Source organism: Harpegnathos saltator, unplaced genomic scaffold (genome assembly GCF_003227715.2).
Source record: "Harpegnathos saltator strain DR-91 unplaced genomic scaffold, Hsal_v8.6 scaffold203, whole genome shotgun sequence".
NCBI lineage: Eukaryota > Metazoa > Arthropoda > Insecta > Hymenoptera > Formicidae > Harpegnathos > Harpegnathos saltator.
This window is the reverse complement of record NW_020229988.1, coordinates 80,001-107,500: the sequence shown is the minus strand read 5'-3', so window position 1 is coordinate 107,500 and position 27,500 is coordinate 80,001. Positions and strand designations below refer to the sequence as shown.

General features: G+C 43.9%; 1 protein-coding gene across 2 annotated transcripts in view; it reads left to right on the top strand.

Annotated features, from left to right (window-relative positions):
• The window catches only part of LOC105189358 (peroxidasin), an 85,828-nt gene extending 60,585 nt beyond the window's left edge, over window positions 1-25,243 (top strand). For both annotated transcript variants that reach the window (XM_025298075.1, XM_025298074.1), the window contains 3 exons: window positions 21,179-21,325; window positions 21,711-22,044; window positions 23,075-25,243. In XM_025298075.1, the coding sequence (XP_025153860.1) occupies window positions 21,179-21,325; window positions 21,711-22,044; window positions 23,075-23,229 (636 nt within the window). In that variant the 3' untranslated portion in view covers window positions 23,230-25,243. The remainder of the gene's footprint in view (window positions 1-21,178; window positions 21,326-21,710; window positions 22,045-23,074) is intronic.
• Window positions 25,244-27,500: the final 2,257 nt, after the last annotated feature.

The following is a 27,500-nucleotide window of genomic DNA, read 5'->3' as shown; positions in this document are numbered from 1 at the left end:
GACGATTAACCCTCGCCCTTCGCTGCATTACGTCGAAACGGACAACGGATAACGCGCGATGCGGAAACGTGACAAAAAAAGAAACGCCTCGAAACTGCACTTTCGCAGTGCGAAATACATAGCGACATGCGTTTCCGTTTCTTCTCCTAGGTACGCCTAAAAACAGGAATTCGTCGACGTGTACACCCACGGTAATCGATTCTGTCCCTTGGAAATTTTCACAAACTGAGAAGTGACTACGTTTCTACACTACTCACAGTCCATGCACAATTAATAAAATAACTAAAATTTACGCTCGCTTATGGAGGATTGAGGCCTGGTCTATAATAGATGTTGTAAGCTGTAAGCCGTAAGAACTGGCTAATTATAGCCGATTATTTTTATAATAATTGACTGTGATTCGCCAATTCTTACGGCTTACAACTTACGACACATATTGTAGACCAGGCCTCATCTTCCATAAGCGAGCGTAAGTTTTAGTTATTTTATTAATCGCGCATGGACTGTGAATAGTGTAGAAACGTAGTCACTTCTCAGTTTGTGAAAATTTCCAAAGGACAGAATCGTTTACCGTGGGTGTACGTCGCGCTAAAGTCTAAATATCACGATTTTTTTGCGCGTGTCGCGCGTATCTAGTGTATTCCATCTTTGGGCTTTAGCGATCATTTTTCAAAGTTACACGACACACTCCCATGTGGTGACTTTTATCAGACAACCATGACCGACTACATTTTTTCCGTGTTCCTCTATTAGGAAGAAAATACATGTTAGTAGATAACTCTTTTTGAAACGTAAAAAACTATTCAGAAGGAAGAGGAAACGGAACATTTGAAACACACTGCATAGCAAACGGCTGCACAAGAATAATAAAGCAATAATTATTATCGAATAATCCATCAATAATTACAATATTCCCCAATTATTTCATTGACCGTAACAATCGACCCCTGGTGTTATCCCTTCAAAGGGCGATTACGCATCTATACAGGACGTGTATCGGAAATCATGGTTTGGAATGCACAAGCAGAATGCAGCGACCGTATATATAAGCTCAAGTATGCGGAGAAGGAGCTTGCGTACTATCTAGAAAGGGATAAACCAAAAAGCACAATACGTCAGATCAACTTGTTCTTCTTTGATGTATGCGCAGAGGATACATGTGTCTTTTGCTACATCTATCTATATCTCCCTGTATATTTATTTATATATCAACATGTAAACTCGCCGATGCTCTCATTTTGTGAAAACTTTTTCATCGTCTTCGACGCCGCGATTGCGGGATCGACTTTATAGACTTTATAGACTCTGGACATGAGAAATATTTGAGAATATTTTGAATTTCTCTGGAAGATGTCAATTTCCTTTGTTTGAATAAGATCTCCAGGTACTTTCTCGTCTCTTAATATAGAAACTTTCTCCGTTATTCGACAACTTTAGAAAATTGCATCTTTAGGGCAAATAGTGATTCGCCTCGGTATCGAGGAAAGCGAGAAACGCGTTTCCATTTCATCTCATATCCGTAAAATTGATTCGCACAAAGTTTTCAGCTTTAACTCGTAATTGTCAAAAAGTGTCGTTCTGGCATTCGATTGAGTAGAAAACAAACGATTTTTCTATATGATGTATATATCGCGTATACTATATCGTGCAACAATAGCTTTAAATTTACGACTACTTTTTACGAATATCCAGCGTCATTGTCCATCGATTGACACAGAGCAATTACAGACGAATTCCATATGTCGAGGCGATAGAAGTATGATACGTATCAACGACCAGCATGACAAAGCTGAGAGAGTCGCCTTTGTTCCGAGTCTCTGCAAGCGCTCCTCTCTCGACGAGTCACGCTTTACGCTTGTCAATCCACCGTTCATAAATTTGTGAACGAGGATTATGGACGAGGTCGGCTTTATCACGAGTTGATGCCAAGCCATCCTCGGTAGATCACAGTCATAGCAAAGTTACACCGTGACTTTATTATCCTGTCCAAAGTGATCCGCTTATACGTGACTGTTTTACTTAAAGCGATTAAGCTAATTTGTAGTCTTATAATCGTTATAGGAGATAATACCCGAGGAAAAATCTTCACTCTTCTCGTTTGTCCGACTTATCTTATTGCACACAGTGCTTTCGGTAAGCTTCCCGCACGAAGATTTTAATTATATGTTCCAAGTAATTATAATTCACAGACGCATGCGCGTGTGTACGAGGAACGCATATTTTTATGCGAACGAACTTCATCGTGCGAAGCGTGACGGTCACTTGCGATCGCTGCATTTTCAATCGAGATGTACATATGTTATACGTGCAGCATATACAATATGGCTCTTCGGTGGCTTCCATATCGCTATCACACGCACACCTTGACTGTTCATCGATGTACTCCACCGCGGGATAAAGAAATCCGATACTACTATAGGCAATAGGTAGTACGCATCCGTAAAGTATCCGTTGGACCGTAACGGTGGAAAGACGCGCCCTCTCCCTCTCCCTCCTTCCCTCTTTATCTGTATAAATTCTTGCTTCGCGGGAATGTATTGAGTTATATATATATATACCGGGAAATATATATATATATATATATTTCACTTCCCTTTCGCCGAGTCGCCGATCCTCGCAAGCGAGTTACGACGCAAACAAATTCTCTCGGGCCACGTTCGCGTCTCCTTGCGTCGCCGACGGGATTATAATGCGCACTGATTACACGCAATGTCCCAATTGCATATAACACACAGCACCGACGATGTCATCAATTTCCGATACCGTTCGGAGAATATCGTGGTCCGTGGTTTTAGCGACGACGGGCGCGGCGATAACCACCAAGACGTTGTATTCTCCCGTAACAGCGATGAATGTCCCAGGCAGCTATTAAATGTATGAAATCGTTATCACGCCGCAATTATCCCACCGACTCGTTCGGTTAACGCGCCCCGCCGCAATTTACCATGTCGTAGAAAACTTGTTAGGCGGAGTAATATAATAACTAGTTGGATGAAATAATATAAATTTACGCGTACGTAACGTATGCTCACGCGCGCGTACACTTTATGCGCACGTTATCGTAGCCGTAATGGTGTTTAACTAGTGATTTTATCAACACAGACGCGCAATTTTCGCGCGACAAAGCTTTTGTTCATTTAAATTTTCACCCGTTTAAAACGAGTTGTAATTGAAATCAAATATACATGAAAAAAATTAGCCGACCCCGGGGTAAACGAAGAACTTGTAATTACATATTAAAGTAGCTCTTCTGTAGGGACGGTAAAGTCGTCCGCAGATAATTTCATTTGATTGCGTAGCTCAAAGTACTTGATTATGTACACTCATTCAGTGAACGTTGTCAGAGCGAGTCTCGTCGAAATTCCATCGCTCCAAACGAACATCTTCCGTTCTCCGCCGGGAGGAGGAGGGATAAAAGCTTAAAAAAGGACGATGACATAATTGATGACATAACGGGTTACAATCCGCCCCATGTAACAAATAAAGACGAGATTCTCTGTAGTTTCGTTATTCGTGGAATATGATCGAAGACTCGCTTTCTCCTGCGTGGACAAATTGCAACGTAACGGAATGTTGCGTTTACGAGTTAATAATGTATTACGAACGATGAGAGTTGTCCAACTCCACTCCACACCCCGATACTCGACTCATTCGTTCGAATTGTGTCGATTCAAATATAGACGATTTGATAACCCCCCAACAACGGTCGTTGAGCCGGTTAACACAATTCGCGTTAAAAGTCAGTCAGAGTACCGAACAGCGATATCGACGATAACAAAGCAACGTGCAGCGTTACACCGGAGTAGAATACAAAAGAGGAACGACTTCCGCGTGAGTAAATTATGCGCTACTAATCGCAGCTATGGTTTCGATTTTCGCACGAATGGCACTCATGCGAAACTGTCGTATATTTTCCAGCGCAAACGCTACAAACCAATCGGAAATATATTTATCCGGCTCCTGTTGGCGATAATAATACAGTGCAATAACAACAATTGCCTGAATGGTGTGCGCGCGGCTCGGCGCGAATGCGTCTACTGGAAAATTCATTCAACCGTCCGCTGCTCCCCGCCTGCCCCCTGCTGCCTCCTTTTTTTCGATTCATTCGCGCTCGACTAGCGAGGGAGCACACGGACGTGAGAGTAGCAAATGGGCCTCTCGGAAACAATAGACAGGGCAACGAGCACTCGGAAATGGCCCACTTAATCGCCCCTCTACGACAATATATCGATACCGCTCCAATAGTGTTGCTTTTGTTGCCGGGGACAACGCGGATACCCGATATAATTGAGCCACAAGAGCTGGGGCCTCCACTTGCTGCATCAACGGTGTCTGTAACTGGGAGCAGTGTATTACACCCGCGCGTCACAAGACACTCTGCGTTTACGCGTCGTATGTATCGTGTTACCGTGCATGCGACACTTTGTCCAGGCCCTTTGAGGTCCTTGCTCGCCCCTCGCGATATCCGTGAATATGACCGCGGCATGATCGCCCCGCCAATTCTCCACCGTATCGTCATTACCGTCAAATCGCTGCGCGATCTCACTCTCTCTCTCTCTCTCTCTCTCTCTCTCTCTCTCTCTCTCTCTCTCTCTCTCGCGCACGCTCTGTCTGCCTCAAGTTCCGTAAACTTTAAACGACTGAACTTTCGACGCGGTTTAATTAACCAAAAAACACGAACACGAACAATCCCGAAGCGGCGCGTCGAATTCCCCACGAATTCGCCGCGAGAAGGCGAGAAGGTGAGTCGAAACTACCCCCCTTTGATTTTTCTCGGCACACATCGTCTCGTCGGACGCGTCTTATTTCTCTCCTTCTCTACTTCTCTCTCTCTCTCTCTCTCTCTCTCTCCCTCTCCCTCTCCCCTCCCCCTCCCTCCCTCCCTCCCTCTCTCTCTCTCTCTTTCTCTCTCTCATTCAGCGCCGGTCGAAATTGAAATTCCGCTCGAGTATACGGATCGATCCGCGCCGTTTAGCGCGACCTCGTTGTCCCTTTGAGGGAGCTCGCTCGAGAACGTCCCGTGTGTGCTTACAGCTGCGGCAGATTGGGCCGCATCGGTTACACCTGCGACGTGGTGACGTCGCGTTGGCAGTCGGGTCAATCGTTTGCTTCATCAGGCGGGAATGCGCCCAGCGACGTTGCTTGTTAGCGGTGCACCTTCGTGAACGAGCGTTGCGCGACGGTCGCGCCGCTGGCCCATCCTCCATCCCTATCCCCTGGCGAGGTAGATATATCATATATTAAACTGCGCGTATATGTAGGTTCTACGTGATACATAATGTCCATATGTGCATTTCCGCAATCGACCGTACGGAGAGCCTGGCTATCGCTAACGGTGCCGCTTCGTTCCGAACGTTGCTCTTGCCGGTGCACCTCTCTCGCTCTCGCGCGCCACCCCCGCCCCACCCCCGAACGCAACTGTGTGCATACATTAGAGGTGTGCACACACGTAGCTCTCAATGCATAAACCAGTGTACATGAACGCGTTGCAAGAAGACGTGTAATTTTGACGCTTGAGATGGATATTTCATGGAATGGTTCCCGTGAGAACCCCTCCTCTCCCCTCCCCCCCTAACTCAGGAGAAGATATCTCCGGATGAGCGTCGACGGTTGAGATGCGTTTTTGGCTCCGTCCGCGATACCGCCGTCTCATGATCTCTCCCCTTGGCTTGGAACGCAACACGGTTGGAAGTTACCTTCTGAATAAAATCATTCTGATTCTAAATTTCCAATTCTGCGTGAATTTCAAATTTCTCCCAAATAAAATCTATGTTTTAAGTGTAACTTTCCTGACCGTCACTCTTTCACAAGTTCCGGAAACGTCGAAATAAATAATACTAAAATCGTTCAACTTTTCGTTCTGGAAGCATCTGGCAGGTAGCCGCGGCTAGGTTGACGAACGATGACCCGAACGATTAGAGCCACCACGCGATATTCGCGCTCGACTTGCACTTATCGGAGAATGTTGTTTCTCGCGAAACTGCTGCCGCTGGTACTACCAGCGACAAAATTGTTAGCGCGCAGGATCCTCAGAAAGTCGCTCTGTCAATTACACCTGTTGCAACGCCATTTGCATGCCCCCGTATCCGATCGCGAAATCGCAATCTCCGCGCTCGCAGACGGCGAGTAACATTTAATGTCGCGCCTATCGAGCATAACTCCTGCGCGTAACGTAGATAGATATGGAGGTGGGTGGGTGCAAACTGCTTTATGCGCAATTGCGCTTTATTGCGCGTCCCACGACACACCGAGGTGACTGTCGCGCTTCCACGGCTGGAATTTCATCCCTCCTTCCTGTCTGTCTTACCTCCCACAGGCACAACTGCACAGTCCTGGACGGATTCGTCCTGCAAGCGCACTTGATAAAGTACGCGCGCACGACGTTCAACAACGCGCCGGTAAAGCGATCGCGTTACGCAAGTCACGATGTCGGATACGAATCAGTGAGACTTGATGGAACACGTACTAATAACGAAATGCCGCCCCGAGGCTTTACAACCGACGAGCGAATGATTCTACCGTATCACGTCCTACGGAAGTCTATTATGTCCGTAGATCGATGAAACGCTGTCCGCGTAGCGCGGACGTTTGATGTCTTTCCGTTCGTAGGCGCGACTGTTTCGAAAAGTTATCCCAAAGAAATCGAGCATGTGACAGTAAGCATGCGCGATAAATGGTCGAAAGTGTATTCAGGTATCGCCAGCGTGTGCCAGTGGACTTTCAATGAAACAGCGTTGTGTAATCTACAACTTTGTTGTTGTGTGATTGCAGACTCGATAGTTAAACGATAGTCGAATCGGTGTCCGGTGCAGCACACTTTTTTATCATAATGCACGTACACATACGCATGTACACGCACATACGGGGACGGATTTACAAGCGGACGTGCAATGGCCCGAATGAATGGGCCATTGTGATGTCGAGCTTTTAATAGCTCTCCGGGCACCGGAATGATGTAATGTCGAAGAATGGGCGAGGGGAATCTCTTGAGCAATAATTCTCGCAATCTCGTAATTATTCCTGAAGCCTATTGTATTCCGGTGCGCACGGGTCGAACTGAGCCGAGTTAAACGGCAAGGTATAAGCGCGCGCTCGCACGGCTAGAAATTACAGGGCGAAACGCGCCCTTTACAACGAGCATTTACCCTGAAGAGCCCTCTGCGGTTTTACATGCGAATAGCGTGGAATTTGCCACGAGTGTGAATTAATTTTCAACTATTAACCAGCGAATTATTCAATTTCTTCGTTCTTTCTCTCCCTCCCCCTCCCCCCTCCTCGCTTTCGGAGTCGCGTAGAATCGCCGTAGAATCATTTGAAGAAATCCAAGACCGAACAATGATCGAAGGAAACAAGAATGACATTTTTCTTCAATAGTAGCGTTTGTTCTCTTCCGACTGAATGAACTTGTTGAAACACTGTGAAAACGAACAAAGTGACCCTCTTGCACAAGTTTCGACGAGTGAAAAGAACAATAATGTTGTTTTACCGCGTACTTCGCAGACCGAAAGACGTTAAATTTTCGCGATGCGTTCTACTCTTCTTTTCAAACAACTGAAGTACCAATAATCATTACAAAGACTAAACGTGACGAGTCTGTAAAAAAAAACTGACGATCTCATGATAAACAAATGCGCGACGTAATTATTCTAGTCGTTATCGTAAGTTTGAAACGTAGTATAATTCAATATCGCAACTACGGCAGTTGCGATCATTAATTCAGCCACAGCCATGTCAGTGATTTAATAATCCTCCTCCCCTCCCCCCGCGTCGTATTTCTCACAACTATTTCTAGCTGTCGCGGGAAACGATTACGGCGACTTTGCTCACATTCTGCCGCGGCATTTCCAATATCGCGCGATTTAACCTTGCGCGATCGAAAATATCCCGATCGTAAATTGGATATCCGAAAAATAATTTCTTCTTCTCTTCGCTTCTTATCGCCGGGCGATATTGCCGGCACTAATACGCCAGCCAATGTAACGACTGATATTTTCTCGCGGTGCGGCACGAGATGAAACCCACTCTCGAACCGCCGCGCCGCCCGTATCCGGTAAATTTCCCGGTGAAATTTACCGTGCAACGTGTACCGGAAAATGTCGCGGACTGGCGGCGCGCTTTGCGGCGAAAATATTTGCCACTGCTTTTTCAATGTTTTCCACTCGCTCGGGCCATGTGTGTGTGCGCGCGTGCAACGGGGGGGGGGTGCGGCAATGTCCATACACACACGTGACGCATACAGACGTGCGTATGCACACACGGCCGCGTAGTGTAGAGACACATAGCTCCTATCCCATGACGATGGAGAGAACGCGTTCTCTCGCTGCCGGCTTTATCTCCATTGTTTTTCAGGCGAATAAACGCCAGCGTTCTCATTTATTGCCGTCGCCGTGTCAAGATAGTAAAAGTCCCTTAAACTCTACGGGATCGGCTCGATCTCCTGAGAGTGTAACGCCGCGCGACTCGCCGAGCCGAGCGGCGGCGTGGCTTTTTCGATCCCGCAGCCGCGAGTCACGATAGGTCCGTTTTTTCGGACACGGTAACATCCGCCAACTTAATTTAAAGCTCACGGTAATTCTCTCGCCCGAAATTAGTCGCGTTTCGTGGGAAAAATCGCCGGAGGACGGCCACTGCTTCGAGAGTGAACGTGACGGATCCCTCTCTTGGTTTGATGCGGCGCAACAAGCAGCGTGCGACGACTCGGCACACTCGGCCGCTCTTCGCGCGAGCACCAGTTAGGATTGAAATATTCAAAATCGATGAATAAATTACACCGTGGTACGCGCGATACACCTCCGCGACAATTGCCATTTCAATTCGTGTTTCGTGGCGGGCCGTTCATAATTTGCCTGTCCAAAATTGCGTTTGACAACGGCGCCGTCCCAATTTTGTCGATCACATCGGGGAGTAAGAATTAATTTGCAATTAGGTCAAGCCAATCGATCGAACCCTCATGCAAAGGACTTTTTTTCGTGGCTGCGAGGAAATATGCAAACGCGCCTGCAACTTGGCCGCATGATCGTCCGTCTTCCCCTTTTTTTCGTCTCTTTTTTTATTTTTTCACATTTTTCTTTCTCCTCTTATTCTCTACTCCATATTCTCTCCCATTAAACTCTGATAAAGAGATTATAAATATGATCGATGAAAAATCCTGATGTGTTTTGTAAAGCGAGGAGAAAATGCCCGCGGAATTATTTATCTTTCTCCGCTTATTGAAAATTCAACTCCCGCTAATTGATAGAGACGCTTCGTTAAGCGTTAATGTTTATTAGCTCGCAACGTATATAGGGATATATTTTTAATGAAAACAATGATATTTTCATTAAAAACGCGCGCGAATAATACGAAATAATCATGTGTTTCACCGTATTAACTATGTCCTTAAATAAACAATAACGCGGAATTACGCGGAGATTTTACTTCAAAATTTATAATAGAGTACATTTTAACAAGCTGGCATTCGAGATAATTAAACATAACGAACTGTCACGGTGAACCTTATCTTTTCGTTACTTGGAACGTGCGCACACAGAGCTGAGAGATCATCGGGCTTTATGAAGTTATACGCGCGCTCACGTCGAGTGCAATGAAATTAAATAACGTAATAAGCTGAGATTTGCACGAATAAAAATTATATTTGACGAGGAGGATCGAGGGAAGGATGACTTTTCCAGCTAATATTGTTTGTCCGAAAAGAGCAGGAGAAGCGATCGTCACATATTCTTCATATCCTTCATATCGTTACAAACAGCATCTGCTGTTTCTTTCGCGATCGTTTGAAGAGAGAACGCAATTTTCTGAAATTCGCAGCACAAGCGATATCTCATTTTCGCGTCGACTCTACACTCACCGCGACAGTAGACAATAGACACGGGAATCTTCGTCGATTAACACGTAACAACGCGATAAAAGCTCGCGAGCCGCGCATCCGCTATTTCATCGCGAACTTAGTGCCGCGTTCCGGAAGCGATTTGCCATGCCAACCAGAAAATTGAGGAAGTTCCGCATTCGGTGTCGGGATTTCCGCGCGCGGATTTCGGGACACGCGTGTACTGATTTCCGAAATATTCATATTGGCGCCGACCGCGAAATTTATACGCGGCACATCGGCCGAATATAATGCGCGCGAATTTCTCGTATGCATCGTACTCATCGGCGCGCACCGCGCGATCACGCGCCGTATTCGCGTAACCGGCTGCGCACGTGCGCGGTCACGAGGCGGGAAATGTTCGACGCAGCTCGATTATGCCGAAAACGTAGATAGGATGACCCGGATGCATCGATGCGGCCTGCGGGGAAAAAAAAAACAGTAACGCGGATGGAGCTCGTTGAAACGTGCGAAATTTTCCTCCGATGTTTTCCGTTCCACTTGAAACATCGCCGCGACCCACCTCGCTTTCCAGAGTCGTGTTGTGCACCATCAATTAATTATACACACACACACACACACATATATATATATATATATATATATATATACACGTGCAAACTGCATTGTGTTTGCGATTTACTTATATTTTCTTCTTATATATTTTTATGTCTATATATATATATGCTTTCGCTTCAAAGAATCCGAATTCCCCCACATTCTCTCGGATGCTTCATTTCTAAATATAAAACCATCACTTTTGCACAGAGGGTTAGTATCGATATCGCCCAAATGAGACTTCAGATGTACACTTCAATATTAATTATCAATTTTTACAAGATATCTGCCTTCTTCTTCCGCTGAATGATTTATTTCAAGTCAAGTGTCACATTTTTCCGTACTGCTCAAAATCTTGCACGCGCTATACTGTACTATGACCTCACGGTGTTCCGTCAAATCGGAAGTGCGGATAATGAGCTGAGTGGACCGAACAACTGTGTCGAACGGCACTCGAAACATCGGTTAATTTGGGGTAGCGAATCAAGTGCACACATCGAATCTGCGGTAACAAGACAAACGAGCATGCACGACGCGGTTTCGATCATCGGTTGAATGTCAGAATCGCGATGCCGACTGTCGACGAAACTAAATCCAGACGGATTGCGAGATGAAACGATCCGGTTTCCAATACGCCGCGTCATTTCCTTCGGAACAGACAGCTGAAGCGCGCGCGCGCAAGCGCATGTCCATTAGCCATTAGGGCAAATTTGTGAAGCGACTCGCCCGCGCCAGAACCTTACGCATAAACGCATTTCAAAGGTCGTTGCAGATTATTCTGAACGTCCGACTCTCTAACTTGAACCCTGCGATTTAATTTTAATTTACTGTAGCAACGACAGTGTGTACTTTGTATGTTCGTACTGTGCCTGATCTAACAGAAATTGTTCAATTCACTTTGATAAGGTACAAGTCGCTCATAATGGTTTTTCAATTTTGCCTTTGACTTGACTTGTCGAAATATATTCTCGTCCAGATGGATTATGACATACCACGCAACGCGCAAAGAGAGAAAGAGAGAGAGAGCCATCAGTGTTGCGATTTTATTTCTTGTTCGACCAAGAGTAATTCACCCGTAAAGTTTCACGCGACCGTAGAAACAAAGTTAAAAATGGAGAAGCGACGACGGTAACGGTGCTCGAAAGTCGAACGCCCTCGTTCGGATCTTGGAAGTTTCCCGCGTCGAGGGAGTACCCTTAGCGAGACAGTGGAATAAATAAAATGGGGAGAGAGAAGTGGCGCGTAACACCGGAGACCGGACCGGTCGGCGCTGGAGGATCAATAAATTTCTCGCGATTGGAAACCATTATTTCGAGGGGACATTAATTAAATGGCGCGTCGATGTTATCGCTGCGCGACGCGTTCACACGTACGGAGAAAAGCCGTGATTAATGTTTCTCAACGTCGCCTGGCGCACAGAAGAGGGCTTATTTTCTTCTCGACGCGACATCTCTCAGTCTGAAGATTTCGCAAATAAACACCGACTTCCTGCCAATTTTCCAATTCTGGTGCAATGGGACGGTTATCGCGCGTCTCTTAAAAATTCAGCGCTCTAAAATGGAAAGCTGAAAGACGGAGAAACAAATATATCCGAGTGCAGCGGGAGTGGATTGGAAGCATCAGATCTTCGCGGACAGCGATTCTCGCAGGAACTCGCTATTTCATGTCTACGATTTGAAAATTAGTAGCGTAACTGCGCACGTTAGCCAGCCATGAATAAATCATGGGATATTTATAACTCCTATTAACTCGTTGGTCTATATTACGATTAATCATGCGGCGAGCTGCGTAATAGCTTTACTCGCTATTTCATTAATATTGATATCTCGGAAGGTCAATAGTACTCAGGAGAAAAGCTCGCTAATCTGTGCACATAAATATATATATATATATATATATACGAGGGTGGTCCGATAAGTACTTAGCCTACAAAAGAAAAACGAAAATTTTGGAAAAGTGGCGGTTTATTTCTCCTTTTAGCTCGATACACTTGACCCAGCGATGCTCCAACTTCTTTAACCCGTCTGAAAAATACGTTTTCTCGAGGTCTGCAAAGTAGGCCTCCATGGCGGCGATGACCTCCTCATTCGACTCAAATTTCTGCCCGGCGAGTGACTTTTTCAAGTTTGGAAACAAAAAGAAGTCGCACGGGGCCAAATCTGGAGAATACGGTGGATGGGGCAACAGTTCGTAGCCCAATTCGACCAATTTGACCGTGGCGAGGGCGGAGGTGTGAGCCGGTGCGTTGTCATGGTGGAAGAGCACTTTTTTCTTCGCCAAATGGGGCCGTTTTTTCTGCAATTCGGCGTCGAATCGGCCCAATAATTCGGCATAGTACAGCCCTGCGACTGTTTTGCCCTTCTCCAGGTAGTCGATGTAGATCACACCTTGTGAATCCCAGAAAACGGTGGCCATCACCTTTCCGGCCGATAGGACAGTCTTCGCCTTCTTCGGAGCACGTTCGCCGGGTGAAGTCCACTGTTTCGACTGTTCCTTGGTCTCTGGTGTGTACCAGTGGATCCATGTTTCGTCGACGGTCACGAAACGACGCAGAAACTCCTTCGGATTGCGCTTAAACAGCGTCAAACACTGCTCTGAAGTGGTCTCACGGTTGCGCTTGTTGTCCGGAGTGAGCAATCGCGGTACCCATCGCGCCGACAGCTTTCTCATGCCCAAAATTTCATGCAGGATATGACCCACGCGGTCTTTTGAGATGCCTACAGTCTCAGCTATCTCGCGTACCTTCAATCGGCGGTCTGCCAATACGAGATCGTGGATTTTTGTCATGTTATCCTCCGTGGTAGCCGTTTTCGGGGCACATGGGCGTGGCTCATCAAAAACCGACGTGCGACCACGTTGAAACTCGTTAAACCAATTTTTGACGGTCGCCATCGAAGGAGAAGAGTCACCGTACACAGCATCCAAGCGCTCTTTGATTTCGCTGCGCGATTTCCCTTCCAAAAACAAGAATCGAATCACTGACCGATATTGCTCTTTTTCCATTTTTCTAAAATCCGCGGACACGCCCGCTTCCACACGCGGTCAAAACAAAACTATGAGTCCGATTCGGCTGAAATTTCGACAGTAGCCGTCTACGAGAATGTACTACACGATAGTAAATTTCTCTTGCGATAATGGCGCCATCGGGCGGTGAGGCTAAGTACTTATCGGACCGCCCTCGTATATATATATTTAACAGGGAGAGGAAGACGGAGGGAGAAAGACTAATCCTCCCTTTTCGATTTTTGCTTTTCGTGTCAGGAAAATATGACGAGCTCGACTCCGCCCGCTTTGGCATTACCTTAGGTGTAATATGCATCATGTCGCTCAATATCAGCGTTATTTCATTATTTCTTCACCGTCACAACACACCGTTGTAATTTCATCGAGGCGTCGCAGAATGCACGTCGTAGAGTTTGCGGTACTTTTCGGTCGCCCAGCCGGACAATAAATTCTCGCGAATAAAGTCATCCGTATATCGCGGCGCGCGGTCTATCCTCGCGGAACAAATCAGATTAGAATAGAAATGGTCGTGTCTCCGACCGAGCGGAGCGAATCAAAACTTCGTTAGCGTTGGTAATCTTGAGAGAAAAATCTACCGCGGCCTTTTAACGAGCGTCCAGCGCGAGAGTAACACGCACGGCGCTTCATAATTGCATTCCACCTGGTCGAATGCTAGCGTCCGGTTCTTGTTACAACATACGTTTCGCCCAGTTATGACCGCGCTGGAAATTTATGACCACTAAAACGCCTGGCCGCCAGCGAACGCCTTTCGTTATTCCGCGAATCCCTTTAATTAAACGAGCGCCGTCCATGCGCTGCCCTTTACCATGCGTTTTATGCAGCTGTACGTGGCATGCGCGTACGAGTCTTGTTCGTCCGAGAAATCATGAACTCATCGACTGACACAATCGGGCTGATGTCCCCGACACAATTACAGCTTTACCGCCGCGGTGGGATGCATTCTGCGCGCGACCGACCAATATATCCGCTCCGCCTCCCCCCTCTCTCTTGGAGCAACTTAATTCCACGATTTTTAAGGGACCGTGGAGAATTATTGGCGCGCGGTGCATCTCCCCGAAAGTCATCACGTTGGAATTTCAAAAGACAAGTTTTATCAAATTTTTGTGACCAGCAGTATAAAAAAAGAGAAGAATTGTTGATGTACGAATCTCTAAAAAAGAATATCATATATTGGTAAGATAGATGATTTGACGAATGCGTTATGATATCGGCCGAATGTCAAATTGTTGGTCACTCAGCCAATTGCGTCGCTGAAGCTCTGAATTCGCAGAAACTTCCTTTTCGGCGATCGTCTTGCAATAACTCAGCTGGCTGAGTTGCAGACCGGCGCGAGTCTCGGACGGTGTCGTCTGTGCGAGAACACGAAGAAGGGTTAATTACGGTGACATCGCAATGCGACCCTTCGCGCGCGAGGGTAGTGTTACGGAACGCTATTGTTTATTACCGACATCATTAACCCCTGGCGCTAGATGTTATGCGATGAGGTAACTAACTTGTACGCCAGCTCGCATATACCCGACAAACAGATCCTGGCGTACTGCGCGTTAAGTGTCGTTGAACGTTAAGCGAGAGAATATATAACTCGATCGACGACCATGCTGCGACAGCACATGACGGCTCCTCGCCGATTATCACGTGTCGCAAATTGTTCCGACGCGGCGCCGCGCCGCGGAAATAAAAGTCTAAACGCGTATAATCGGCACAGAAGAACAAGAGAACGAAAGCTCTGTGTGTCCTTCCTCCTATCTCCCCCCGCACGTCGCCGCCGCCGCCGCCGCCGCCGCCGCCGCTGCGAATGAGAAAGCCCCGCGAAGAAAAAAATATTTCGCCGTGTTCTCCGTGTTCGCCGTGTCATATTCATCGGGACTGCGGCTCCCCAAGCACAAAGATCCAAAGACAGACCCGGGAAAGGGTAGCGCTCTCAAAGGGTTAATTACGGCCTCAGTCGGGCGATATCGAAAAGCGAGCATCAAGGACGGTCAATATCGGCGCGCTCGCCGAGAAAGTATCCGGAGGAGAAGAGCGCACGCTTGATCTTTTATTCATGTCACGTCGGTCGGAAGCTCGCTCCGCTCTTCCTGTCTTTCCGCGCGTCCAAACTGCATTCGGACGTGTCATTTCGAGCGATAACACGAGCTTGTTACGACACGCGTGACATGTGGGGGCGGCCGGGCGGCGCTACCTTGTCGCCCCGTCACGTACGCGACGCGGATGCACTCCGCGCGAATGCACACTCTTCCCACCCTTATAAATACGGCGGTTACGCCGCCCGGTGAAACGCCTCGTTCCCCTGCATGTCGAGGAAGAGAATAAACCGGGGGGATTCGATGAATGAGCGAAATGACGCGTCTGGGCCGCGGATGAGATGACTCTTCGTGTGCTACCGAGTGCTGCGTTGATTTCCGTGTATCTCGCGTGAAAATTTTATCTTTTTGTCTTTAAATTGTTTATACATTTTTAGAGAAACGTTTTGCCCCCGGAACGATTAACAAACGCTTCGAGGATTGTGAAATTGACGAAAATATGTACGGTAAATAAATATAATGCGTGTGTGTGTTTCGCCTCGTGTCACTGCTTCTCCATGGCCGTACAACCAAATTCGATTTTCCAGAACCAGCATTCAATATGTTAACAAGTTTTGTTATGTAATAACAAAAACATGCAAAGAAATGATGTATGTTATTTTTGTTGCAACTTCACTCTCGTTGTCTGTCCTCGTTGGAGATATTCGCCAATTACATTGCGCAAGTTACGTTAATGAATTATGTTATCCACTTCTTAATTAGCGGCGTAAGAATTTTAATTGCTTTGTCGAAAAGGAAACTGCCTCCAAATGCCGCAAAGCGGGACGTTACGCAGCTTCTTTCCAGTAATTTTTCCAGAAAATACGCGCACACGCCGAGCACGTGCGAGAGCCGATGAAAAATACGAACGAGAAAAGGGAAGATAACGAGCCATTCGTCGGCCATCCGTTCGACGTTCGCATTCCGACTGGAGATATATCGAGAATTAATTTTACGGCCTGTTCGCGTTCGTTTGTACCGCGACGTGTCTGGGTCGCGTATTTATTGTCTTCTTTTTCCATCAGCGCGCGCGTGCGGCGCATACCTATGTACAAAGTGTTTCCGCCGCATCGCTGATTTGCGTTACGAGAGTTTCTAATCAAATTACGCGTAAGTGGCACGCAGAGAGAACTGTTTGAGCTTTTAACTTTCTGATGTATCAATATTTACATTTGGTTTCACTTCTAACGGAGACAGTTGGAAGAAAACGAAACGAAGTGACTCGTAAATCGGACGGCAGTGTCGGCCTGATCGAGTCGATAAATTGCTACGACGGTCGTCGTATGCCGGAGGGTTTCACCAATGAAAGGGAGTCCCCTCCGAAACCTTGCAATTCCGCATTTGCTTTTTACGTACCGACGACACATCGTAACCGCTTCGTTATCCGTCGAATTAGTTATTCTATCCTCGTCAATATTGAATTTGCTCCTATTATAGTAGAGATCAAAATGAACGAAGCTTAGCTCAGGTCTTAGAGAAAATGAAACAGTCATTAGTCTTTTACGAACTCTTTTCAAGCATCGAACTGGATACTTATCAGTGGTCGGATATTCTTATCTATAAATGTCCTTATATATATTTATCAGTTGATGACACAATAATGCTTGAGGTCTCAGCCAATCTACACAGCCACAAAGGATGTGATGAGTGATGAGGAAAACGAGGAAAAATTCTAACCGAAATTAGGAAGACAACGCATCTGTCCTGTAATACTTTATTTTTTTTTTTTAATTATTGCCTAAATTTAAGAAGAAAAACTTATTTGAGAATATTGTGTAAATTTTTTATATACAAAAATAAATCGAGGATAATAATTTGTCAGTCAGTTAATTTGTTCGTGACACATTTATGTATTGTATGTAATACTTATATAATCAAGTAAGAAAAACTATTCTAGATCTAAATTATCAACGGTAGATAGGTTATTTGTGAGGTAAAAGTCCAACGTGCGGTCGGTGCATTTGGTTATGAATCGAATTAAGGGAATAATGTCACCGCTTTCCTCAGCTCGTTCTAGGCAGTCGTAGTAGAGAGAACGATCGCCATATTGAATTATTGTTGGGGGAAAGCCATGCTGTGCCAGAACAAGGTTCATAAACAACCTCGATATCTTCCCGTTGCCGTCGACGAAGGGATGCACGAAAACCAGTGAGAAGTGGGCAATTGCTGCCAGGACGACCGGATGCAGGTTTGAATGATGCTGATTCATCCAATGGCACCATTTGACCATGAGTTTGGGCACGGCTTTCCAAGACGGGGGAACGTGAGAGCCAACGAAGACTTGCACCTTCCGGTACTTTCCAGCGCTTGCAGGATCAATCGCTTTGAAGAGATTCCAGTGCACTCGCCAAAGGTCGTACTCCTCGAAACGACCGGTCAGAGGGAGTTGGTTAATGGCTGCGTCCAGTCCGATGATTTCGTGGCATTCGATTGGCGGTTTCCCGGCAATCGGCTGCCCAGATTTCAAAATTTCGTGGATTTGTGTAGGCGAGCAAGTATTTCCCTCGATAGTTGCAGAATGGTGAATACAGAGGACATGGCCTTGCCATCTTATATCTTCTTCCATCAGCCAGTCTCTTAGATCTATACATTTCTCGTCCATACGAGCGAACATCGCGTTGTCTTTTTCGGAAAACTCGAGTTCTGCAGCCAAGAACTTCTCAAAGAGTTTGCAGCACTTTTTGGTGTTGTTTTTTGGCACATTTCGAATCACGTAGGTCTCGTCTAGACCTGAAAAAAATTATTAACATTCGTTTAACCCATTCAGCGAGCACTCGTTTTTAACAGCTGATATACCAAGGATACGATTGACTGATATGTATCAATGATATTTTGTTATAAATATCAAGATATTAATCATGTTATTGATTTTGAAAATTAACTTCACCATGTGCATAAAACTCCTCCACTTTTCTCGAATTTCAGATCCAATATTTAGGGTAAATTAGTGTGCCTGGTCTCGGAATTTGGGTGCCTCAATTTACGAAATTATTTGGAAATTAAAGAGTGGAGGAGCTAACTTCATGCACGTACTTAACCTCTGACTCTGAAACTTCTGACTTCTGATATATTAAAGCGAATATTTGAGGTTTGCATTTTTTACATGCAAGGATGTTATATACACTCACATTCACCGGATTCTGACTCGTATTCACTGCTCTCTTCATCGTACAAGTCTTGCGCAGATTGAGCGAGAGCATCATGGCACGACTCTTCCTGCGACAACTGTTTCTGCAACGTGTTCCTTTCTTTCATGCCCGTCGACATTTTTTAATCTTAAGTGAACAAGACGAAAAATTTCCGGTATTACAAAAAATAGCATAAATATAGTACATCGCAACTATATCGCTCTTATTCCCTTCTTTCGCGTGTGCCAGAAAAAAGGCACAGACATATTTTCACTTCTCAACGCAATCTAGATACATATATTATGTCTATACTCGCAGATCATCTATACAAGAAATGTAAACACCGTGTATTTTGATGACAACACAAGAAGCACCATCTGCTTTTCTGACAATACACGTGGAAAGGCGGCAATTTCAAATGCCACTTGTTACTCCAATTCTTCTTCTGTACATTAATTGTGTAACACTGTTTGATGTGTGATCTTGGGATATAGAGTATGAAATGAGTAGTTCTTTTTTTGTTATTTTTTACAAAGAGACCGGAAGTGTTATTTTGATCTTTACGTATTATTGAAACATCCCATTGGTAATTCGCTTCAACGCGCGCGCTCGCTCTTGTACCCTCCGTAATCGCCAAATCCGCTTAATTTCATCAGAATCGCTGGATCGAACCAACCGGAAACCGCGCATCTCCTAAAAGCATCGTTAATCCTCCACGATTTGCGCATACTAGAAACTCTCCAATAATCGTTTGCGATTGCGATATTATTTTAGCGGCGACTTGAATTTGATGAATACATCAAAGAACGCGCAAGAGCACGATCGATCAGCGTAACGAAATAAAGCGAAACTAACAAAATAAAGGAAACAAACTAGTGTAGTAAAAGAGAGAGAGAGAGTCTCATGTTTTTTTATCAGTTTACCCTTTTTGACGTACATAATACGGGGACAGGATATAGAGTCGGTCCGATCTCGGCGCCGGCGTCGCCGGCATACAGCATGGCCGACGATTGTGATCTTCTCAAGAAGAAATTGCTCGCTATCGTAATCCTCCTCGCACAACTCTGATAAGTTTTATAATTAACACAAAACTCATAAAGTTGCTTAAAGAAGAGAACGAGAAAGTTTCCGCCACGGTATATAGCGATAATATTTAGCAAAACCCCAACGTCGATTAGTGTCGGTAACGTGTCTCGGACGCTGACGCTGCTGTCTAATAAACCAGACGACATTCACGATAATCTAATGTCCAACGTTGGCCGAATAACTCTGAAGTTGCTCTCTCGCTCACTCGCTCGCCAATTCCCCGTCCCTCAATATCAGCCGAAACTTCGGCCATTACTTCCCGGATTTGCGTCACGAAATACAAACATTAAACGTAAAGTAGCGCTCGTCAGTGCGCTACGTCACCCGCCTGACAATGAATATTACAAACGCACGTTAGGGTTTATACGTGGTAAAAATAAAAGCGAACTCGCGGATGTGTCGATATAAAATGTAGAACGCGAAAAGAATTAACCAAGAGATTGCATCGTAAAAATGTAATTTGCCGAGATACATTCGGCTGCATTTGCATCCGGCCAAACTAAAACGCCGTATGTAACAAAGTATCCAGTAGTTTTTTATACAAATACAAAGAGTACCTGACGAGTACGACCAGACGCGAGAGTCGAGTCTGAAATATTTAAAGTAAACATTCGCCCGCGCGCGAAGAAATGACTTTTCGTTCAACGCGCAAGAATTTCTTAAAGTTCAGCGGAAGATCTATTTCTATTTTGTTGACATTTCTTCATAAATAACCGCCGATGTCTATCTTAGAAGTCAGTCGAGCGCGACCCACGCAATATATTTCTAGCGAGGCACCGCCGGATATTTCAGAAGATCTGTCAAGCAGATACTTCTGTTCCCATTGCTCGCAAGCGTCGCGAAGTTGAACATTTAATCGAGTGCCAGCGAGGTAACGTGCAGGTACGTGCTGATCTGAGCCATTTCGTCAAAAATAGTTGTCGCTTCGCTGATTTGCAAATAAATAATGCGAGGAAATGCGAATTATTCGTTTCTCTCTTTTTTCTTCTTTTTAAGTAAAGGCCCGGCAATGACCGGCAATTATGCAATCGTGTTCGCGAGGAATGGCAAAATATTGTCCGTCTCATAAATATGATAATTGACTCACTTAAGTGAGTCTTGAAGTCTTGAAGTCTAGGATACCTTGCTGCAATTGTACGCAATTTAACGTATCAGAATAAATAATGGAATATACACGTAAGTGCATAAGAAAATGCACAAGCGCGCGAGCGAAATATTTAGATAACTGAATAGTTATTGCGATTCCCGTTTCTCTTCCGCACGTATGTACTGTCTGTTGCTTCGCCATATAAATACTTGTATTTGTATGTGTAAATTTGTCCACCGTTTATTATAATATTTTTAAACACACGTTTCAAAAGATCCATACCAAAAAGCAAGAGCTCAAATTCATCTATTCACCTAATGACTAATGCTGATAAATAACGAATAGCGTAACAAAATTCGCGTTTCAGGTAACTTGGATCAGACGGAAAGACAGACAACTGCTCACAGTGGGTCGAGGTACTCACTCTATAGACCAACGTTTCATCGTCGTACCTGACTGGAGTCTGTTGATCAAAAATGTCAAGCCCGAAGATGCAGGTCTTTACGAGTGTCAGGTAACATCTATATATGTATATAATGTGGGGAAAGCACATCCGCTGCCGAAATTGACATCGCAATAATAAAAAGCACATTGTAAATACTCTGAATATATTATCTGCTGACGTATTCCACCTACAAATTCATTCTTATCAACTGAAACATTCACTCGTGCGGAGCCAGAATTCACTCTAAGCCTGAATGAAATTTTAAGTCTTACGATTTCGCAAGTGACACGGTATCTTTACTACCGCTTCGAGTGACTTTACTCATTCCTTTTGAATGAGACTTCACTCGAGGAAATTTAGAAGACACTTGACGACACGTGTGTCAATATACTAGCAACATATACTTTGTACGTTACAGTTTATGTGTATTGCGCCATGTTTTAATAAAACATAGATACAAACGGAGCCAGTGCAGCAGCGATTCATATGGTTGAACACCACCGAGGCGTATTCGATGATACCGGGAGGTCCGGACCTCCACGTGAAACAGGGTTCCAGCTTGCGTCTGGAGTGCCAGCTGATGGCGGCCACCGAATTGCCCAGCTACATATTTTGGTACCGTGAGAACCGTATGATAAACTACGACAACGAACCCGGCGTTAGGGTCGAACCGACGAGAAACGGTTCGATACTCGTCGTGGAGAAGGTAAAGCTCTCGCACGGCGCAAACTACACTTGCTTACCGAGCAACGCCAGACCGACGCACATCATGATACATGTCATCGAAGGTGAGCGATTAGTAGGCGCGCATTTAGCATACAGCTCGTTCATTAACTATTCTCTGTGATTCTGACTCAAACAATTTTACTCGATGCGTATTGCATTAATCGGACGGTATGGATGACAGCAAACGTCATATAACGTCCTTGCTTTCCTCTATTGCCTTTGTTGTTGTTACTTAGTTATTATTTAGCATATTTTGTTATATTAATAATATGAGAGACGGTACATTTATTCAACAATATTTGATATTTTTTGACACCTTTAATTGTGGCTCGCGCAAAAAGATGAAATTGCTTTCTTTACGTGCCGAGCATCCTTAATCATGTGCGTGTTTCGTTAGTTTTCGTTAGTGGCGTGCTTTACACGCAAATGCTTCATTATGACGTCACGTAGAGAATATTCTGTCGTCTTTACGGACCGCCAATCTCATGCCATTCCCGTCCCATCGATCCGAGCTTTCAAACAATCTCCCTCGTCGATCATCGACACTACCGAGCACAAACTCTCCCACCTTACGTGAAGCATTATAAGGAGACGTTTATTTATGCCTCGCATATATGCGTGAAATCTGGATTCGGGTAAGAACAGACGTTATGTCAGATTGTAGGGCGAGCTTTATGGGCCGTAAAATTCGTGAACCGTCCTCAATCTCGGGGGATGACTGTATATAAGGATGTCAGATTGCCCATTTTTTTCTTTTTTTTAGTCAGCAAAGAGGGTCTAAAGCAGAGCCTATTCGGGATTTAAAATATTCAAACCCGGCCTGAATCGACGGCTGACCACTTTTGCAGCCCCTCTAATAATATTCGCAGATAGGGTACATTTCGTTACATACACGTGTACATTCTTTACATGAAAATCCAGTATACATAACGCTATGTGCACATTGTCAATGTAATAATCATGCGAGAAGCTCTGACATGCCGATATCTCATATGCAAAGACTTGTAATATCGCGAGAGAAAATTCACAAGACGTTCGAATTGCTTTTCTTCCTCGGTCGACCTCATCGAAGAATTTCGCCTGTTTCCACAGAGGAGGAAAAACCGGCAGCCATGCACGGAGGCGATCGGCGAAATTCCGAGGCAACATCGCCGAGCAACGACCTGCTGGCCTTTATAGTTCTCTCGTTTGCCTTGGACACCTTGGTAAGCCGCAGCTTCCTGTATCTCATCCGCCACGTCACGTGACTAACATAAACCGCTATTTTCACGAAGCTGAACGTATTATCAAGCACGCGCGAACGAATCTCTCCTCTCTCCCTCAGCCTTCCTCCACCCTCCCTCCCTCCCTCCCTCCTTGGCAGATGTTTAAAAACACCTGAAATTTCTGACCGCTCGAAACGTCCCATTGCACTTTGGTATCGAAAAGTATAAGTCCTCCTTCCCCTTATTCGACACACACATACACCCCTTACTCCTCCCTCTTTTTCTTCTTCTTCTTCTCTTTGTCTTTCTATTTCCCTTTCTTTCTTTACATGAAACTGCTTGAGCCTGACGACGAAATCCAAACGTCGCGAAAGGAGATATGACAGATACCACGCGCGCGGTATCAAAGAAAAATCTATTTGCGAGTAAACTTAAAGCGAGAGATTCAACTGCAGACAGTTTTCCGAGAGTCCGTATCCTCGGGTGGTGAAATCTAAGGAGGACCGCGAAGTTTCACGTAACCATGTAACTTTCGTTTAAAGAAATGTCTTATCCAAGTGACACTGCTTGATAGAAACTCCGCTTGAACTCGTAACGAGTGAATAATATCAGTGGAATGAGATTTGGTCGTCTTTCGACGAGAACGAATTTGTTCGCCAACTTTGGGGACCAAGTTGGCAGTCTTGTGTCGTTGGTCATCATAAACTCTCTTTGAAACAGAAATTTTCTCGCGGAAATCTTCGTCGTCTTCACTCACATTAAAGTGTTCTCAGAAAATAAATTAATTAACCTCTCGAAGTGTAAGTTGTATTTACTTTTTAGCGGAAAATTACCAATATTTTATACAACATATTACTTGAAGATATTTCAATATATCTTTTTCATATTCAGTAGAGAGATAGTAGATAGATGGTGTGCAAGAAACTATAATATTCATGGACGTATTACATGTCGATGAAAGTAATAAAATAGTCTTGTCGCAAACTTTGCAATGCATATACAAACAACAAATCTTTAATTGCTGCGGAATTTAGAATCTTCTCAGAATATTATCTCATCAGAATATTATCAGAAGAATATTACATTCTCCAAATATATCACATTCATACAGATAAATTTGGCACTGAAATCTCGTCTCAGGGTAGACAAGTCTTCATCGCTAGGATCAGGTATTATTTGCTTCTTATAAGTTTGACAAGTTTCTAGCAAGTAGTCTGATGCAAATGGGATATTGAGCTCTGTAAACAAAAGTTGCATGTAGTTTCGCGTCCTCCCATGGTTGTCTTACTCCGAAGTTGGTAGTAATAAACTCAATCTAGAACTGTTAGAAACACCACATGAAATAAAACGAGAAAAATCGCCTTATTTACAAAGTTTAAGTGTCTCGGGTGACAAAAGGGCTTTCAAAAATCTATCAAAAAATGCACGTAAAGAAATTCCCAAAAACATCACGATCGAGATAATGGCCATAAGTAAAACAACAATTTCCAATGTAAATCGACTAGAAGAAAAAGGAATTTTATTGTCAATAAAGTTCCTAAACTGCCAAAACTTATGTATGCATGTTGATATTTGTATTTATATACCGCGCGTTCAAAATTATCGTTACTTCAAATTATTTTGCCCTTTGCGAAAAGAGTCAACGCATTATGATTTTTATTATTATTTTACAATTAATCGAAATTTTTAACTTTCAATCATCCATAGATCGAAGTAACAATCTAAAAGATAACTCGAGCTTATAGTATAATAATAGTGCATCCATGATATAAATGGACAAAAGTTGCAGGTGGTTCTTATTTTTTTGCATTAATATTCGCAATATTCGTAAAAATAATGCCTCACTGAAATTACGAAACGTGCAAATCGTGAATCGGCGTAGCATGTCTCAAAAAAATTCGTGTTATTAAAAAATACTTGAATACTCACACAGCTCAATATTTATTCTAATCAATAGATATTTTAAGGAAACGTTGTTGAAAACAACAAAAAATCTCTGAAACACATGTTTGAATACACCGATTTCTTGTCTAAACCTTATATTAATAAATTAATAAATTCACGAATGAACTTTACACGATAGTAATGAAAATAACATTTTATGAAAAAGAAATTTGTCAGACAAATTATTCAAGTTAATAGGTAATTATGCATACACAAAGAGAGTTAAATATATATAATTATTATTGTAATTAAACTTTAGTATAACCAGATGTATGTGTGCGCGTGTGTGTGTATGTGTATGTGTGTATATTTCTACATCAATGCTGACAAATATAGAAAGTTGGAAAAAACTGAGAATAAACTTCAAAGAGCTGTACCGCTCATCAACATCATAGATCCATAGAAATGAGACCGATTCTTTTTTCAGCACTTTATATACATGTATCTGTTCTGAAAAATAATTTCCAACGACTTTGTTAGCTCATTGTATGTATTACGTTAGAATACGTATATGTGCATTCAATCAAGATGTATGGCCCGATCAAATGTCGCATAGAAATATAAGGACTTGTGGTGTTACTACTTTTAATACTTACGATTTTGTTCATGCGAGTAGCAAACGAGATATAACATACAATCTATATATCTCCTTGGACACATACGTAATAAATAGGATACCAGCCACTTATATTACACGTATACAAGTCTTAATTCCTTAAATTTTCTAAATAAATTATCATCAAAGTTTCATGAATTATTGATGATATAATTTTAAAAGTCAAATAAAATCAGTCAAAAAAAACTTACATTAAATATCATGACAATAGGTAAGGAGAAGATAATAAGTGGTAACAATAGATAAGGAGAAGAAATCATCGCGAGAGCTGTATTACAACGAAGACGGGTGAGTAAAAAGATATTAGTAAAAATATTAAATAAGATTGATCGTTTGAGAAATACCATATGTGTTTCTCGTTGTTGGCAATGCTTCATTTTTCGCCCGTTATTTAAAATTAATTAATGTACATGGGCAAAAAGACAGAGGCAAGGAAGTAATTGGGGAATATATAGGTAGCGTGTCGAGAGAAAGAACGGCAATCGCTCAAACAATCCAACGTTCAAACGAAGTAATCCAACTTAAAACTCTTCGGAAAGCGTTCGCGTAATTTATCGATAAATTCCGACGAACGCCTACGAGCAAAAGCCGATTGTAGACTGATGATTGAAAGGAAAACTCCAAGTTTTTCTCCCATTTGTCAAGTAGTAAAGCTGACTGTTTGAACAAAATGTCTTGAACAGAGACAAAACATCACGTTAGAAAACGTCTACGCATCATATTCTCGCACACACGAAGCAAAGTTGCAAGTTACGCAAAGAAACGGAGAAATTAGTGAAATTGAAATTGCTCCCCAATTGGAGAAGAAATTATCTTAAACTGTTAGTCAAATTAAAACACATTGCAGTCCGTCTCGTTGCGATGTATTTCGGTTAAACGTTATATTTAGGACAGCCAGTGACAAACTTTAATACGCCAACTTATAATTATCATAACACGCAATTGCATTGTTAAAGACTCGTTTGTTACGAATTTAGCGGTGTTCGATTGGTGCCGGAGTTTCCAGTTAATTTCGCAAATTAACGTTGCATCACGCGTCGATGAAGCGTTAGCCATAATTACGGTCATACGACAATTACAATTATATATTTCCGGTGGTGCGGAGTTCGTTAACGCGAGAGGCGCTAAATATGTCAAGCTGTCACAGTTGTTTTAATATCGTGAAATATCAACGTTGTATTTCAGAGTGCACGAGTTGACGAGCCCGCTGGCCATCGCATGTCACAGCTTTTACAAACCGAGAGGGGGGGGGGGAGAGAGAGAGAGAGAGAGATGTCTCACCCTCTCGGAGCGGAATGTAATAACCCTCCTCTCGCCTCGAGCATAGCGCTTATGTATATAGTGCCGTACAATGAAGACGCTCGCATGATTAAACGCTCTCAATTGCGCATCGCGGAGCGTACAGCGTTTAATAATTATCGATCGGAATCAGCGCAAGACGCGATTCTGACGCCGACAACGCCGACAAAATCGAGGCGTGTGCTGTGTCATCGGGGATTACAAGATTTCCATCCGTGCAATTTCATTTGTTATTCGACGATAAACAGACGTGTGCATTGCGACGGAAATGAGCGAGAACGTAAAATCGTCCTCGCTCATTGCTTCTCGCGTAATTACTTGGGCGAGGGGCGAACGTAATTCTCAACGGTTCGGCAAAGAGCTATTGTTGCGGAAAGTACTAATCACCGACTTAGTCAACCGATAAGTCTCGATCGCGCTGTGCTCGAGTCGTCGAGCACAGCTTTCATAAGAT